At 42.5% G+C, this 18709-nt stretch overlaps 1 protein-coding gene across 1 annotated transcript; it reads right to left on the bottom strand.

Annotated features, from left to right (window-relative positions):
* Positions 1-13773: 13773 nt before the first annotated feature.
* LOC142751067 (uncharacterized) lies at positions 13774-15610 on the bottom strand. The gene is made up of 3 exons (XM_075860036.1): positions 15092-15610; positions 14735-14888; positions 13774-14619 (listed from the first exon to the last, which is right to left on the bottom strand). The coding sequence occupies exons 1-3, from the start codon at positions 15273-15275 to the stop codon at positions 13956-13958; spliced, it is 1002 nt and encodes a 333-aa protein (XP_075716151.1). The 5' UTR covers positions 15276-15610; the 3' UTR covers positions 13774-13955.
* Positions 15611-18709: the final 3099 nt, after the last annotated feature.

Raw genomic sequence — 18709 nt, forward strand, 5'->3', positions numbered from 1 at the left:
CACAAAGGGCAATTAATGAAGGGCAAATTTTTAGAAAAATAGTTATTTAAGGGCAAACAAACAATGAATTTTCGATTAACCAACAAGAATTAACGGGTTATTAAAATAGTATGTGATATTATCTCCGTAGTTAAGCAACCAAGAGGATCGTCAACAATATTACAGAATCCCCAGGGCCAGTGTTCAAATTCAAAGGGGACACGTTTAAGGGGTCAACGTTAAATCTATTCATGTAAAACAAATGTATATATTCGAATGTATATCGAATCAATAACCTTTGTAACCTATAATAATAAGACTAAATATAAATATCTATATAAAATTAATTATTTTAAAAAAAATTTTTAAAAATTGAACAACATTATACGATAAAAATCCGTATGAGTTGAGAGGTCAGTAGGACATCAGTCCAAGGAAGATTCTGAAATATCATTAAGACCTCGTGGATTCAATGTCTGTAATTTAAAAATCCAATAGTTCTCCCTTTGTTTCAATTTATAAAATCTATTAGGGACATCACATGAAATGTGTTCAATAGGAATAATATTTAATGTGTCAAACTCTCTGTTGTGAAAAGAGGCACAATGTCGGGAGAGACTGTGTTTCAGAAAACCAGTGTTGACGTTGAATCTATGGTTATTCATTCTAGTACGTAGGCATTGCGTGGTTCTACCAACATATTGCAAGTGGCAAGGACATTCAATCAGGTATACTATATATGAACTGCCGCAGTTAAGAAAAGTTTTAATTTTAAAAAGTTCCTTTGTGACTGTAGATGTAAAAGTGGTTTGTCTATGAAGGATGTTATTACAACACAGGCAACGTGGGTGACCACATTTAAAAGCGCCACAAATAGTAGGAAACAATTTAAAACTTGGTAGTTTAGATTTGCGTACTCTGCTAGGCGCAAGGATGTTTCTCAAAGTCTGTGCCCGTCTAAAAGTAATTTTTGGCATATCTGATAAATCGTTAACCAGATGAGGATCATTTTTTAAAATATTCCAATGTTTGGATAAAATAGTTCTAATAATTTTGTTCTCACTGTTAAAAGTCGTAATAAAATTAGTATTTCTATAGGTAGACTCAGTTTTCTTACGGATATGGTTAATACAAAGCTCTTGAGACAGCTTAGCGGCTTTGCACCGTGCTCCCTTAATCAGATTAGTCGGGAAATTCTTTTCCCTAAATCTTTTTTCAAGGACCGTACATTCTCTATTAAAATCACTGTCCTTGGTGCAATTTTTCCTAACCCTTCGGAATTGTCCGAAGGGCACATTTTTTATCCAAGGGGGATAGTGCGCACTTTTAAAATCTAAATAACTATTAACATCAACTGACTTAAAATGTGTTTTGGTGTTAAAAACATGGTTAGTAAGGTCATAACTGATTGTTAGATCTAAAAAGTCAATTGATGTTACGGAAAAGGTGTGTGTGAAAGATAATCCAAAATTATTATCATTTAAAATCTCCATAAATTTAAAAGCCCCATTCTTATCACCTTTCCAAATAAAAAAGAGATCATCTATGTAACGTTTGTACAATAAAATGTTATCTTTAAAAGGGTGGTCTCCATAGATGTATTCTTCCTCGAAGGCTCCCATATATAAATTCGCATATGATGGTGCAAAGCGTGTGCCCATGGCACAACCCTTGATTTGATTAAAAAACTCATTCCCAAAGGTAAAAAGGTTGTGTGTCAGAATAAATTTAATACAGTTACTTAAAAAGTTAGCCTGCGCTGTTGGAATCGCCGTGCTAGTTGCTAAAACGGAATTAATTACTTCTAGGCCCTTGTTATGTGGAATATTACTATAAAGGGCATTCACGTCAGCTGTTAGGAAATGTATTGGAAATATATCTAGATCAGTGTTCAGATTTAGTAATTCTCTTATTAACTGATCAGAATCTTTTAAATAAGAGGGTAAGTTATGCACAAAGGGTTGTAAATGTAAATCTACAAAGTGGGAGAGATTACTTGTTAATGAACCGATTCCAGAAATGATAGGGCGTCCAGGGGGATTAGTAGGAGATTTGTGTATTTTCGGAAGGTGATAAATAAACGGTATGTTAGGAAAGGGAACATGTAAAAATCTTTTTTCTTTTTTTGTAAGTAACCCGTTATTATCAGCTGTGTCAATTAGAACTTTATATTCATGTATGTAAGATGTCAAAGGATTAAAAGATAATTTATGATAAAAAGTGTTATCGGTTAAAATAAGTGAAGTTTCATTCAGATATTTACTTTTATCCTGAATAACAATACCGCCCCCTTTATCTGCGGGGCGGATTACGATGTCTATGTTGTTACGTAATGATTTAACAGCCCTTCTCTCATGTCGTGTAAGATTATCTGTAGGAGTACGGGGATTATCCAATATTCTAAAATCATTACCCAACAGAGTGGAGAAGGTATCAATAAAAGAACCTTGGTGGTGTAATGGATAAAAATCTGATTTTGGACGCACATCTACTGGAACAAATACAGAAGTGGTATCAATCATATTCGGATCAATGCTATTAGAAGGTAATGAATGAGATTTTAAAATAGAAAAATGCCTCATTAGTGTTAGTTTTCTAACAAACCTATTAAGGTCCATGAAAAGTTCAAAAGAATCCGCTGATGTAGTAGGGCAAAAGGAGAGACCTTTATTCAATAAAGTTTCTTCGTGTATACCTAGATTATAAGATGATAAATTAAATATTTTTATAGTTTTGTGCAATTCCTCTTTGTGTTGAATGATATTGATTGATTTACGTCGTTTCTTTCCGCCTCTTCGTCCTCTGTATCTAGTTTTCTTTTTGTTGAGATACGTTGGATTTTCGGAAAGAAATGAGTTATGGACTGAGCTTTGGGGCTCATGAGATAGGGGATCAACAGTTCTTGGCTGGTCACTACAGGTGTAAGAGGTGACATTAACAGCTGGGAAGGGAGCCCTAAAAAAGAGACCGTAGAGTGAGTAATATCCGAGGAAGAAGTGGGATAATCCGATTTGGGGTAAGTAGTTATACACCTTTGTTCTTCAAAATGAGAAAAAACTTGACTATTACTAGAATTAATGAACAATGGGTCTTTTAATGATGAAGATTTAGACAGGGGCGAAACTGAGAGAGAGGAGGTGTCATGTGTAGATAGCTGTAACAGAGACATCGAATTTGCTTCAATCGAGTCACTCAAGGGTGAAGTGAGTCGATTTATTATAGGGGTCACTTCCATTTCATCTGGTATTAATTGTAATCGGAGAAGATGAATTTCCAAATCAGACGATTTGAAAGCGTTCATGGGTATAATATGATCAAGGTGGGATGTTATTGGTAAGGTAACTGGTTCAATGGTAGAACATAAAGGGGGATTAGGACCCCTATATACAGGTTTAGGTTTAATCGGCAATGTAGTGATCAGACCGTTTTCCGTAACAGTATTAGGGAGAGAATTTACCGTTTTTCCCTTATTAGTTATATTAGGAATAGGTCTATGTTTAGAGCTATTCCTAAATGATCTACTATAGGTAGTCACATCATTCAATGGCAAGTTGGGTTCTGGATGACTCACTTTCTTGGGTTTTACGTAAGTATTAGATTTGTACGGAGTGTTAATATCTTTGACCAAAGTAGGACGTACATCAGACCTCCAATCACCCAGGGGGTTAATAGTATAATCCGCTCGATCTCTTCTTAGTTTATTCGCTTTTTTTATAATTAAATCCCTTTCATACTTATTCAATCTATTATTGGTGGATAATTCTAGTTGTGGAAAATCTCTATGATCAGAGAACAGGAGTAACTGCTCTCTAACTGCAGATATCTCCTCAATGAGTGATTGACTAAGAGAGGTTCTTTTGTTAAATAATCTCTCCAAAAAACCCATATGACACTGTTTGATATAGGTATTCCAATCAAGACTGAAAGCTGCATCCACGGGGTAAGGGTTATTGAAAAGTAATCTCAAACCTCTGGGTGCAATATTCTCCAAAATGTAAATCTCTAAAAAGCGACAGTCAATATTCTGAAATGCTTCTTTTTTGAGGGTATATCTTCTATTTTTTCATTGACTTTCCACCACAACCACGCAGCAGCGCCCTATAGGATCCTCCTTTTTTCTTCCTTCGTTTGCTTCAATTAGCGGTGACCATTCGTTTTCACCGGTTTTGGATCCTGGCAGCAGCACAGTGGAGTTATATATTGCCTTTACCTACTACCACGTGGTGAGCATATTAACTACGTTATACATTTATTTTTAGTCTGATTGACCTGCACTATGTGGCGCCGTGCCCTTTGCTTCTTTATTTACTCTCAGGATAATAAAGCTAGTAAGCTTCTGGCGCATAGATTAAAAGCTAGGGCGGTGAAAAGTAAGATACCTTTTCTAAAAGATCCCCTGGGTAATACCAAAACATACTCACCGGAAGATATAGCACAGAAATTTAAGGAATACTTCGAATCCCTATATAATTTACAATCCCATACAACTAATCCACAACCAACCCAACAAGTCGTCAAAGATTTCTTGACTGACCTAAAACTCCCACGTTTATCACCCCATCAATTAGAAGATCTCAACCTCCACTTGTCAGAGACAGAGGTCTCCAAAATAATCAGGGCTCTCCCGCTTCATAAAGCTCCTGGTCCTGATGGCTTATCTGGAGCCTATTATAAAACTTTTGAAGAAGCTCTCCTCCCTCACCTGTTTGAAATCCTGAAACACGCAATAATGAAAGGTTCTTTTCCGAAAGAAATGCTGAGTGCAGTGATAATGACACTCCCGAAACCAGGGAAAACACCTGATTCACCGCAAAACTTTAGGCCCATATCCCTCCTTAATTCTGATTTAAAAATCTACGCCAAAGTTTTAGCAAACCGCTTGACAGACGTGATCCCATTTTTGGTCAACAGGGACCAGGTTGGTTTTGTTAAGGGTAGGCAGGCCACGGAAAACACTAGGAGGGTTCTTAATATTTTAGATTATGTAGACAGGAAAGGGACTAAAGCAGTTATGGTAACTCTAGACGCAGAAAAAGCCTTTGACAGGGTTAATTGGTCATTTGTCTTTGCGGTCTTAGAGGAGATGGGATTTGAAGGTTCTATTACAAATACAATCAAAGCTCTATATACTGTTCCGTCGGCGAGAGTTTTCGTCAATGGTGCATTATCCAAAGATTTTGAGATAACAAATGGGACAAGGCAAGGATGTCCATTGTCACCTCTGATTTTTGTCCTATCCATAGAACCATTAGCTCAAGCTATTAGACAACACCAAGAGATTCAAGGGATAAAAATAGGAGGACGCGATCATTGCATATCCTTATACGCAGATGACATAATATTAACCTTAGAAAAACCAGAAACTTCATTATCAGCTGCATTTCAGATCATTCAGAAATTTGGACAGATAGCGTTTTACAAAGTTAACATGGGAAAATCCCAAGCTCTACCCTTGAACTGCTCATCGTCGGACAGAGAGTATATGAGAGGGGAATTCCAGTTGGATTGGCAACAATCACACATAAAGTACCTGGGGGTAAATATCACTCCTAAAATATTGCAGTTATATCAAACCAATTATTATACTATGCTATCCCAAATAGAGTTAGAGCTGAAACAATTGGCTACACATGAAGTCTCGTGGATAGGTCGCATAGCAGCTTTTAAAATGTTAGTACTTCCGAAATTACTATACCTGTTCCGGACATTGCCGATAAAAATGCCCTTTTCCTTTTTCAATAAAGCAAATAAAGTGGTAAACGCGTATATTTGGCAAAAGAGTAGGCCGCGAATAGCAGCTAGGCTATTGAATAAAGGGAAAAAATATGGGGGCTTGAGTTTACCAAATATACAACATTATTATCTAGCTACCCAGATATCCCAATTGCAAGATTGGTGGGAGGGTGACACCTCCAAACATTGGGTACACATTGAAACATCAGTATCCCCTATAAACAATTTAAAAGCTCTTCTACTAGCAAAGTTACATACTAAAACACATAACTCTCAACTGCCATATTTTCTAGCTACTTCCTTACAGAATTGGGCAAACTTTCACACATTAAGCGGTACATCCTCATTCTCTATACTCCCAATCTCACCGGTAGACGTTCTAGAGTTCCTTATTCCTGACTTAGACCTCCGGTCTTGGAAGAAAAAGCGTCTGACACAGATGTCATCTTTGATAGAGCAGAGCCAATTGGTACAATTTTATACCTTACATACCAAATTTGGTATCCCGAATACGTAATTTTACAAATTTCTGAGAATTAGACATCTCATGCAAGCGGAGTGTCCGTTTGAGGTTACAGCCAATGCGGACATTTTCCGATTATGGGCTCAAACTGGAAGGCATTTGAAAGGATTGCGGCCTTTGTATGATCTCTTGGGATCTAAAAACACATTTGAAAAGTCTTCATCTTTCATGGCCTGGGAGAGGGAACTTATGTGTGTACATTCTGAGCAAGAGTGGAATGGTGCACTTACTTTTATAGCGAAGCACTTGAAATGCACTCTTCATTATGAATCAGTGATGAAGACGATACTCCGTTGGTATTACACGCCAGATAAACTTCAACGCATATACCCAAATGCTTCTCACTACTGTTGGAGAAACTGCGGAGGTAGAGGAACTTTGATACATATTTTATGGAATTGTCCACTACTCACAAATATATGGAAGGCCTCATTCCAGTTACTGTCAGACATTATAGGGATTACAATAGTTCCTTCCCCTTCACTAGCACTACTTTTTTTAAACATTAAAGAGATTCCGAGGGAATTTAGAATAATAGCTGCGCATATCTTTATTGCGACCAAACTAGCAATAACTTTTGGAAAAGTCCAACAATCCCCTCAATAACAGGAATTATAGCTCATGTCAACAGCACAGGCTCGTACGAGAAAATGATGGCACATAAGAATCATTCAATAGCTAAATATGAGACAGAATGGGATTCATGGTTAAGTAGCGTCTATAACTTTATTTCTTAAAGAGGAAATACAAATAAGAGGAGAATATAGCAATAAATAGATTAATACGCTATGATTCAGGAGGAGAGATAGGAGAGTATTTCATACGTAAGGGAATGGTTCATATGTACGGTGTTATTTCAAATGTAAGGTTTTACTTCATAGGTACTGTGTTATTTCTGGATTATTTCTTTGTATTGTATGTCTGTATAATATATTTGTCTGATAATGCAAGTATTATACATCTTATGCATTGGATAGCAAATGTCTGTTAATTTTGTGTTGAAAATTTCAATAAAAAACTTATTGAGTTAAAAAATAGAACTCATACAGCCATGTTTTCTCTGTGTCCTGTGCGGATAAATCTATCAGATCTATGTACCATAGTTGTCTGACATGAGTTCCTCCATCCTCATGATATTGTTTACCTCCACCACCCATTCACCCAGAGAAGGAGCATTGGTTGATTTCCAGTGGCGAGGAATCAGAGTATGTGCACACAACCTATTTTCAGACGTAATTCAGGCGTTTTACGCCTCGAATTACGCCTGAAAATACGGCTCCAATACGTCGGCAAACTGCTGCCCATTGTTTGCAATGGGTCTTACGATGTTCTGTGCAGACGAGCTGTAATTTTACGCGTCGCTGTCAAAAGACGGCGCGTAAAATTACGCCCGTGTCAAAGAAGTGCAGGACACTTCTTGGGACGTTATTGGAGCCGTTTTTCATTGACTCCATTGAAAAACAGCTCCAATTACGTCCGTAATGGACGCTGCGAAAAACGCGTGCACGTGCAAAAACGTCTGAAATTCAGGAGCTGTTTTCGCCTGAAAACAGCTCTGTAATTTCAGACGTAATTTGCGTTGTCGTGTGAACATACCCTCACTGTTCTAGCTGTAGTCAAGAAATGTCTAAGAAGGCCTTTATCAAGGCTTGAAAGCAACCCAGGGATAATATCAAGTAGACCTGGTACAGGAGCTAGGCTCTAATATTTAATTTGTTGGACTATCCAAAATAATTTTGACGTCTTATTTTTTTTTTTTCTTTAAAGCGCAGTTATTCTTCATACTATTTTTATTGGTCAGGTACACAGATAAGCTATAACAGTTTGTAGAGTAAGGTTAAGATACGGTCAGGAATTAATACAAGTTCAGTACACAGATAAGCAGCAATAGTTTGTAAGGCAGCAATGAGCTAGACTAGAGGCAGGAAACTCAATAGTCTGGCAACCGAATAAACAAACTTACTGCACTTGTCTTCTCACCAGGGTCTGATACAGCCAAGCACCTGACCAGCTAACCACATGTGGAAGTTTTTATAGATTGTAGCAAGGCTGGTTTAACACATTAGTGCGTCCAGTGCAAAGGTTTCATGAGTGGGCCCACCTTCCCTGCCAAACATTGTTAATTGTCTTCCGATGTCTTTACAGTCACCTAAACATCATATAAACAATTATATATATTTAGAGATAATATTTTTGACACAGGAAAGAGAAAGTTTTAACTCAAAGTTCCAGTATTCTCAGATTGCAGTCTTGATTTTCCCCTTCCGTCTTTTTCCGGCACAGACCTACTTGGAGACTTCTTGCAGCCGCGACTCGTCTCTGCAGAATATGCAGCCTAGACATCTTTGGCTTTTTGCTTTTCTAGCACCTTCCCCACCTATTTCCCATCATCTACACAAACATTACATCCTGCTACTACCCTCAATGCTGTACCTTTTTCTTCCCCATTTGTCCCTATTAGGGTATGTTCACAGAAGGTCATTATGTCCGTAATTGACGGACGTATTTCGGCCGCAAGTACCGGACCGAACACAGTGCAGGGAGCCAGGCTCCTAGCATCATAGTTATGCTTGTACTGAAGTTTTCTCATACTGAAAACATGATTACAGTACGGGACAGTTGTCCGGCAGCGAGGCAGGGACTCCTAGCGTCGTACATAACTATGATGCTAGGAGCCCGGCTCCCTGCACTGTGTTCGGTCCGGTACTTGCGGCCGAAATTCGTCCGTCAATTACGGACGTAATGACCTCGTGTGAACATACCCTCACTGATCCTGCTGTATTGTATAGTGTTCCCAAATACTGTAGTTGAGAAATATCGGAAAAAATAAAAAAAACAGCAAAAGAACTATAGTTCCCCAAAAAATAATAGTGCCACACAATTAGTGCCCATGCACAGAAATAACCCTTCTGTGGCCAAACACATATACACAATAAAGCTCTCTTTTGTGGTCCCCACATTCTAGCCGTAGTCCTGAAAATAAAATAAAAACCTGATACTCTGCTCTGTTCCCACAATGAGTTGAGCAGCTGGGGTTACTTCTGGTCTGTGCCGGGCCGCTAGGAGCACAGGTAGAGTGGGCCACAGGCCACTATACCCAAGGCAGGCGAAGTGATTGTAATGCCTGCGGGTGCTGACCACTGGCATCCGCCACTTACTACCCTTACTTGCACTTTGCTCTCTCCTCCTGCAGATACCTGCAGGGTTCGCGCGCTCGTCCCTGGTCTTAAAGGGCCAGCACGCGCACCAGGAACATCATGCCTAAGCAATCCCAGCACACTCGGGACTTTAAAAATAGCTCTGCCCACTTCCTCATTGCCTGAACAATATTCTGTCTAACCCTGTGTTAGTCTGCAAATGTTCCCTAGCATTATCCTGTATTCGTGTTCGGTGTCAAGTCCGGTGTCCGTGTGAAGTCCACTGTTCGTGACGACTTAAGTATCCATGTCCAGTGTCCATGCCAAGTCCAGTATCCGTGATGACTTCAGTATCCATGTCGGTGTCCGTGCCAAGTCCAGTTTCAATGGCGACTTCAGTATCCGTATCTGGTGTCTGTTTGAAGTCCAGTGTCCGTGACCACTTCAGTATCCATGTCTGGTGTCCGTGCTTTGTCCAGTGTCCATGAAGACTTAGGTATTTGTGTCCGGTGTCCATGTCAACACCAGTGCCCATGACGACTACAGTTTCCGTGTCCTGTATTCGAGACAAGTCCATTTGTCCAGCAAAAGCCAGCTTTCGTTATTTCGGCACAAGCCAGCTTCTGATTATCCAGCACAACACAGCTATCCAGGTAAACTCGCCCTAGTGACTGTCATTGACATTTTGTTTGACCAGCTGCTACTCTGTTATGCCGGAGTGGCTCAGTGGGTCCACATTCCCCGCAGCCGTGACACTGATGCAGTGATATCATCGCACTGCCTGCATCAGGCCGCCCAAGTCCTGTACTGTGCCATCATTGCATCGCGCCGCCGGCCCCAAACCCAGTCACCTGTGGGCTACTGCAGAGAATGGTAAAGCAGGGAGCTGATGACTCCTTGCTCCTCCTTAGTTTTCAAGTGGTGCTGTTGCCAGGTTTCCCTGTGTAGGTGTACCATTTGCCTTATGGTAAAAGCGCTTCAGGATTGTAGAAGGGTTTTTATTAAAGGTTGAAATGGCACATCCTGCAGCTGAGATGGCATTGTAAGTTGCAATATTTCATTTGTCACACACCGGTGGGACTTAAAGAGGCTCTGTCACCACATTGTAAGTGCCCTATCTCCTATATAAGGAGATCGGAGCTATAATGTAGGTGACAGCAGTGCTTTTTATTTAGAGAAACAATCTATTTTGAACCACTTTATGAGCGATTTTTATCTTTATGCTAATGAGTTTCTTAATGCCCAAGTGGACGTGTGTTTACTTTAGACAAAGTGGGCGTTGTACAGAGGAGTGTATGATGCTGACCAATCAGCGTCATACACTTCTCTCCATTCATTTACACTGCAGATAGCGATATAGTTATATCACTATGTGCAGCCACATACACACACTAACATTACTGCAGTGTCCTGATAATGAATATACATTATCTCCAGCCAGAACGTGATGTGTATTCAGAATCCTGACCACTTCTGAATCTTTTCTGTGAGATTCCAGCAAGGCAAACGTAATCTCGTTTGAAATGACAGGTTACATCGTAATCTCGCGAGATTACGTTTGCCTTGCTGTAAATCTCACAGAGACGCTACAGACGTGTACGGATTCTGAATACACACGACGTCCTGGCTGGAGGTAATGTATATTCATTTTCAGGACACTGCAGTAATGTTAGTGTTTGTGTTTGTGGCTGCACATAGCGATATAACTATATCGCTAGTGCAGTGTAAATGAATTTAGAGAAGTGTATGACGCTGATTGGTCAGCATCATACACTCCTCTGTACAACGCCCACTTGGTCTAAAGTAAAAACACGCCCACTTGGGAATTAAGAAACTAATTAGCATAAAGCAAAAAAATCGCTCATAAAGTGGTAAAAATAGATAGTTTTTCTAAATAAAAAGCACTGCTGTCACCTACATTATAGCGCCAATCTCCTTATATAGTAGATAGGGCACTTATAATGTGGTGACAGAGCCTCTCTAATGGATCATGTATCTGATAACTTTGCATGTCACTGCTGTCCCCTTTAAATATTCTGCCATAATTAATGATTTTTGGCATCTGCCAATATATAGCACCAAATTCATGCAGATCTGTACAATTCGGATACTTTTTGCTGCTGGCAAAATATATATTTTTTAATTTGGCCCAATGTCCTGAAGTTTTTCATTAAGGCATTGAGTGTAATGTGATCCTCTGATTTCTAGTACAGAGCTCTGCCCTAACATTCATATACAAAGATGCAGTTACTAAGAGTCTGAGCTCCCTCTGTGCCCCCTTCCAAACTTCTGAAGTTGTTGTAATTTTTTTTTTTTGTGTCAATAAATTAGTAATGATTAAGGCCTCATTTACACGAGCGTATGCGTTTTGCGCGCGCAAAAAACGCTGCGTTTTGCGCGCGTATGCATGGCGTATGCACTGCGTATACGCAGCCTTGTTGCGTTTTAAACGCGCGCACGACAAGCGTTTGCATCGCGCGTAAAAAACGCAGAGGGGATTAGTGGGACGCCCGCCTACAAATAGGCCAGCTGGCCCAACCCCTGCTTGCTGGTAGAAATCTGTTTGCAAGCTTATTTCCGCCTCTGCAGAAACCACAGTGTTTGTTTTTCCCTTCAAATTGGAATCGCTTTGACACACAACTATTATGGCTTCGCCAGCACTGGCGCGTGTGCTTCTTCTCTGGATGATCTCACGTCGGTTTGGCCAGCGCCGACACATGCTGCAGCACCACACGCCTGGAAGAAGTCGCATTTGGGTTCACCCACTTGTGGCCCAACGTACAATAAAAGGGCATTTCCATACCCTGTTTGAGGACTTACGCAGGCATCCCGACAAATTTCGAGCCTTCTGCCGCATGTCTGTGGCCACATTTGACCATCTGCTTGAGCAAACTCGCTCTGGTCTCACCTTCCAGAATACGAACATGAGACGCTGCATTTCGCCCGAGGAACGTCTGCTTGTGACCTTGAGGTATGTATGAAGCTGCTATAACTTAGTCCATGCTGCTGTCTGCTTTACCAGCCCCCCACTAACATGTGTTCTTCCTTACTTTTTCTTTCTCTTTATTTTCTAGATTTCTGGCCACAGGCAATAGTTATCATTCGTTGCATTTTGAATTTCTTTTGGGAGTGACCACCATTTCGTTCATTGTCACATCCACCTGTGTCGTGTTGTGGCAGAGTTTAAAGAGCACGGTCATGCCTCAGCCCACGACAGAACAGTGGCTAAGTATATCAGAGGGATTTCTTAGAGCTACTGAATTTCCTAATTGCATTGGTGCCCTTGACGGCAAACACATTCGTGTGAGAAAGCCCCCACGCAGTGGCTCGCAATACTATAACTACAAGCAGTATTTTTCCATGGTATTGTTAGCCTTGGCGGACACTAATTATTGTTTCACTATTGTTGACATTGGCTCGTATGGAAGCTCGGCAGATGCCCGCATATTCCGTACATCAAGAATGGGGAAGCGACTCGTGAATAGGCGACTGGGGTTGCCGGAACCCTCCATCCTCCCAGGCTCCAGCGGGCCCCCAATCCCGTATGTAATCGTGGCAGATGAGGGGTTCGCACTCACAAGGCAAGTCATGCGTCCCTTTGCAAGAAGGGGCTTGGATGACCGTAGGCGCATGTTCAATCTCCGCCTGGGCAGAGCTCGGCGATGTGTCGAATGTGCCTTTGGCATTATGTCGAACAGGTGGCGTGTCTTTCTGTCAACAATGCAATTGTCCATGCATAATGTCACACGTGTTATCCAAGCGGGTGTAGTTCTGCATAACTTCTGCCGCATTAATGATGCAAACTTTGATGCTGACTATATCATAACACACGCAGACACCACTGACAATGTCCCGGTGATTCCTCTCGGGCGATCTGTCTCCTCCGGCCTTCGAGTTCGTGATACTTTGGCGGCATATTTTGAGTGCCCATCTGGCCCAGCACCGTGGGGGGCTGATGACCTGTGAAGGGGTGAATGTTCTTTTGACGCTTCACTACCGACCTGAGATGTGGGCATTTTTTGTTTTGTTTCTTTTGTGTGTTGGGGTTGGGGTAGGGACTCGCAAAACATGAGGACCCTTGACGCGGGTTGCGAGCTTATATCTCTCGGGGTTTGAGCAGGACTTTACACAGTTGCCGACTTACTTTGGCCATATATCCTGTTGTGCGGACTGCAGTTAGGGAAGTCCAATTGCAAGTGTAGTTATTTTGCTTCAGGGCCCATGGCAGGACCTAAACTTTGGAATCCCTTTCAAGCCATGTCAAACCACGAGAGATTAACTAAAACCTCATATCACATGTCCATGCATTGGTCCAAAAGGCCAGAAGTGTGTGAGAGTGTAGGCTAAGGAAATGTGTGCCAAACCTTCTGTTGGGTGGTCGAAAAGAATAATAAAACGAAATCAAACCATGACCTTTTTTTTTTTTATTAAGGTATTCGGACAAATCCCAAATTTTGGGGTAAAAAACAAACACACCAACATGGTGTAACGAAATCCAAACGAAAAACAGGATCACACAATATACGTGGCCAGCCCTGCACCACACAAAACAGTGCCGTCCAGAAATATTGGCACCAACACACTCAGAGGTGTTGATATAGTTGGGCTGGGGAGGCATATGCCTGCATTTCAGCACCACTATGCTGGACCTGGAGCTGGGAAGGTTGTTCCTGGCCAGCATAGTGGTGCTGATGTGGTGGCTGGAATGTGGGCCCCGCGAAGTGGGGAGCCATAGGGCGCATGTATGGATGCGGACGGGCCATATGGGGAACAGGGTGAAATTGGCCAGGCACCTGGGCCGTGGGTGGCGGCATGTAACTATTTCGCCACTGCTCGATTGCCGTGAAACACGGATGGGGATTGTGTGGCGGTCTGCAAGCGTCGATCAATGTGACGATCGACGCCTGCAGACGGCCCATAAGGTCCATCGGCACCAGGCGTAGGAGGGGCACAATGCTGCGGCCAAAGGCATCATTGCCATCCTCCTCTGCGGCTCGCCTCAAATACTCAAGTACCCGCGTATCCACCTGGGCAGATGTGGAGGGCTGTGGGGCACGAAGACGCCGACTGCGGGCTCGCACGGGCCGCTCCTGGGCTGGAGAGCCAACCGGCCGTTCTGACTGGCCTGGTGCGGGCTCCTGGGGTGTCGGCTCGGGGCTGGGTGGCAGGATATTGGGAGCAGGGGCTTCGGCCACAGACTCCCCCACGTCAGTCTCCTCTGCTGTATCCTCCAAATTGTCGGTGGTTCTACAAGGAGGCAAAAAATTATGAGTACAAAATCTAACAATGCCCACAACAACACGTTGACAGACAGGACCTGGACAAACACACAGTACACTCATGCAACGACATAAATGCTTACGTGCGCATATCCATGATGTCCTTCAGGAACATCAGCTGTTTAGTATAAATGTAGGGCCGTTTGCGAGATGCCCCATCTCCGCTGCGTCCCTTGTCACCCATCTCTCGCCTGAATTGATCACGGCAGCTCCGCCACCGTGTCTTGATATCTTGGACTGGTGTATGTAACAAAAACAAAACACGCCATCAGAACTATCACCTCTCACTACAAAATGAAGGGCCCTGCAATGGCAATGCGGTGGGACGTGGGAAGCACCTGCTCCACCAAAGTTTCTCGTGCTCATGTGCGCAATACACATACAGGGCCCAGGTTTTCAATAGGCATGACAGGCATTGACAGAAAATGCAAGGTACTCACCCAACCGAGTGCGGTCACGGGTTCGGCCTGTCTCCCACTCTTGGCCAAAGAGGTTTTGGGCCACCAACTCCCATGCGTCCTCCTTCACCGTCCGGTTGTGATACTCCTCACATCTATTATCCCATATTGCTGGATGCTCCTGGATAAAAAGAATGAGGCGCTCCACATCCATCCCGCGCGGCATGGCTGTAGTATGTGGCTGTGAAACACTCCAAAATAGACCCAGACAACTCTCCTGGCACTGGCTAGTCTTGCCCCCTCGCACTAGAAAGGCAGGCACTTCCTGGTTTGGAGAAGCTTTGTGCAGCTTTATAGACTAATTAGAATGGACATAACAGCTCTTGCGTGTTTTTCGCGCATGCAACGCAGGACCGTCCGTGTGGCATGCGTTGTTTTCACGCACCCATTGAAGTCAATGGGTGCGTGCTGCGTGAAAAACGCACGATTATAGAACATGTCGTGAGTTTTTTTCTGCGCACACGCAATGAGCGCAATTCACGCATCGTCTAAACAGCCCCATTGACTAATATAGGTGCGTACGACATGCGTGCAAAGCACGCGCGTCGCACGCGCGTATAATACGTTCGTGTAAACGAGGCCTAAATGTGATAAAATTCTTGCACGTTAAATCAGGTGATTCTTTCGGTTGTACGCAGTGATCAAACTTGCTTTATGCCAGGTCTATTAAGCTCCGTAAAGTAATAATAAATAATTTTGTCCAGCACATGAACATTGGAGACCAGGTCTTGGCCTTCTCTCCTTAGTGTTGAGATTTCCTATGGATCTGCATGCATGCTTTTGGTTTTGGGCCTAGATTTTTGAAATGGGTGAGGCTGCTTTATACTTGCTGCATTATGGTTAACAGCCAACTATCCTCTTCTTTTTGCCTAGGCAGATGCTGAACACTTTGGCCTGCCCTGTTTGCTACGGCAATAGAGACACTGGCTATACGCATCAGAACTGCCCACTCGATTTATGGCCTGTCCTGTAACAAGGTGGAGTTCAAATTAGCACTTTATGCCGATGACTTCATTTTATTTCTACAGGACTCTGGTCATTAAGTATGCAAGCTTTCATAGATCTGATTGATTATTTTGGCTCATACTCCTTCTCATAAATTAAACAAGTCAGTGCTCTATCCACTGGACAACAACTCTGATGAAATTAAAGTGAGAGGCTAACCACTTCCAGTAGTTGCACACTTTTGGTACCTGGGCATTGAAATTACACCAACCACCTCTGAATTCTCTCCTTTAAATATCCTTCTACTTTAAAGTGGATAAAGGAAAAAACTGAGTGTGGAGTACCCTACCGATATCGGTTATGGGGTGAATCAATTTAATCAAAATAATAATTCTCCCTAGATTGCTATATACTCTGCAACTTGTGTGTCTCCCTATCCCTAAATTCTTTTTAAGACAAATAAATAACATGCTGGTGTGATTTGTATGGCACAATTCTAGAATCAAGCTGTATTAGTACCCTAAAGCACACCAAGGATAATGGGGGTCTAGCCTTACCTCACTAAATACCTTAGACCCTGGCTTATACAACCCGAAGGGCTTATTCAGACGAACGTGATATACATCCGTGCAACGCTCATGATTTTCAAGCGCCTCGCACGGACCTATGTTAGTCTATGGGGCCGTTCAGACAGTCACTGATTTTTACGCAGCGTGTGTCCGCTGCGTAAATCTCACGACATGTCCTATATTTGTGCGTTTCTCGTTCATCACGCACCCATTGAAGTCAAAGGGTGCGTGAAAATCACGCGCACCACACGGAAGCACTTCCGTGGGACGCCCGTGATTCGCGCAACAGCAGTCAAAACTATGAATGAAAACAGAAAAGCACCACGTGCTTTACTGTTTACAAACATACAAACAGAGTGTCATAATGATGGTGGCTGCGCGAAAATCACACGGCCGCGCATCATACGCTGCTGAAACACAGCTGTCATGTACCTTTTGCGCGTACAAAATGCTGCGTTTTTTGCGCGCGTAAAACGCACACGCTCGTGTGAATCCGGCCTAAGAGTTGGGGATTAGTGTCTTCTGCAAGACTCTTAGGTGTAGTTCCCACAGAGTATTTTGGTCGCTGTTTTTGACGCGGAAACAGCACCAAAATACGCCCAAAATCGCCTCCCATTAATTTCAATGGAAGGCGGAGGCATTTTTTCGCTAAAAAACGCTTGTGGGAAAAAGAAGCGACATGCCCTATCTTCGGGCGTTTCCGTCTCTGACCTCCCATTGGCATCAGAAAAGCGGTTTTCCTGAAGGAATTTTGAGGAAGATTTTTCCGCCTGCAAAAAACTCTGTGTGAACAGGGCCTTAGGGGAAGGTCGACCTTCAGGTTTACTTGGATGAAGACCCCTTATATTTCCAGTTGGCCCATCAGATATGGGACCATATATAAAAACTTCCCCTGGACCCATGACTGTCTGGTACCTGTGGAAAAATCCACTGATGGAGGAGCTTATGGATATGCAGGTTTGGGAGTCCTAGTATAACCAGGGCATTATATGCTCTTCACAGTTGATTGAGGGAATTACCTGGATGTTCTTTGAACAATTGCAGAACAAATATGATATCAATCACCAAGCATTTTACAGGTTCCTTCAAATACCATCGTGGTCAGAATTGGAACATTATATCCCCTCTCTCACTGGGGAGAACTGTGATTTAATGTTGTCCTCCCACCTGCAGCTACTAATAAATTAATGCAGCTTTACACAACTCATCAGGCTAAGGGCCTGTTCACATCAGCGTTGGCTTTCCGTTCCGGGGTTCCGTCGGAGTGAACCCCGCAACGGAATGTCAAACTGAAACCACAGCTTCCGTTTCAGTCACCATTGATATCAATGGTGACTGAAACATTGCTAATGGTTTCCATTTGTAACCATTCCGGCAGGTTTCCGTTTTAACGATGGAATCAATAATGCAGTCGACTGTGCTGTCGGAAAAACGGAAATCTTCCGGAATGGTGACGAACGGAAACCATTAGCAATGTTTCCGTCACCATTGATATCAATGGTGACTGAAACGGAAGCTGTCGTTTCAGTTTGACTTTCCGTTGCGGAACCCTGGAACGGAAAGCCAACGCTGATGTGAACAGGCCCTTACCCCACACCCCTGAGGTTACATTCGGCTGAGATTATCTCAAACTCCCGTTGCCACAGGTGTGCTCAAGAGGCAGCTAAATTCTGGCACCTCATTTGGGTTGGTTACCATATTACCTCATTTTAGAAGGATATTGCAAGCACTCTCAGCAATATTTTGAGGACTTCTATACCCTTTAAACCCAAGCTATGTTTTATGGTTGTCTAGACGATGATGATTTGTGGTGTCAACACCGGCAGAGTTTCCTCTGTTATTGTTTATGGCCTGTAAGGCTATTGCATTGTGTTGTAAGGCTATTGCATTGTGTTGAATGACTCTTGCCTCCCCAACCCTTGCTCAGTGGGTCAAATTATTAAATGACACCCTTTCGTATGAAAAAGCACTAAACCATTATTGTAAATGCCTCCCAAATTTTGATAAAATGTTGTTTTTGAGTTAACCTCGACCTCGTGGGGGTAAGATGAGTAATGTTTTATTTGGTGAGATATAAATGTGCCAT

The sequence above is a fragment of the Rhinoderma darwinii genome, chromosome 3, assembly GCF_050947455.1.
Source record: "Rhinoderma darwinii isolate aRhiDar2 chromosome 3, aRhiDar2.hap1, whole genome shotgun sequence".
In the NCBI taxonomy this organism is placed as follows: domain Eukaryota; kingdom Metazoa; phylum Chordata; class Amphibia; order Anura; family Rhinodermatidae; genus Rhinoderma; species Rhinoderma darwinii.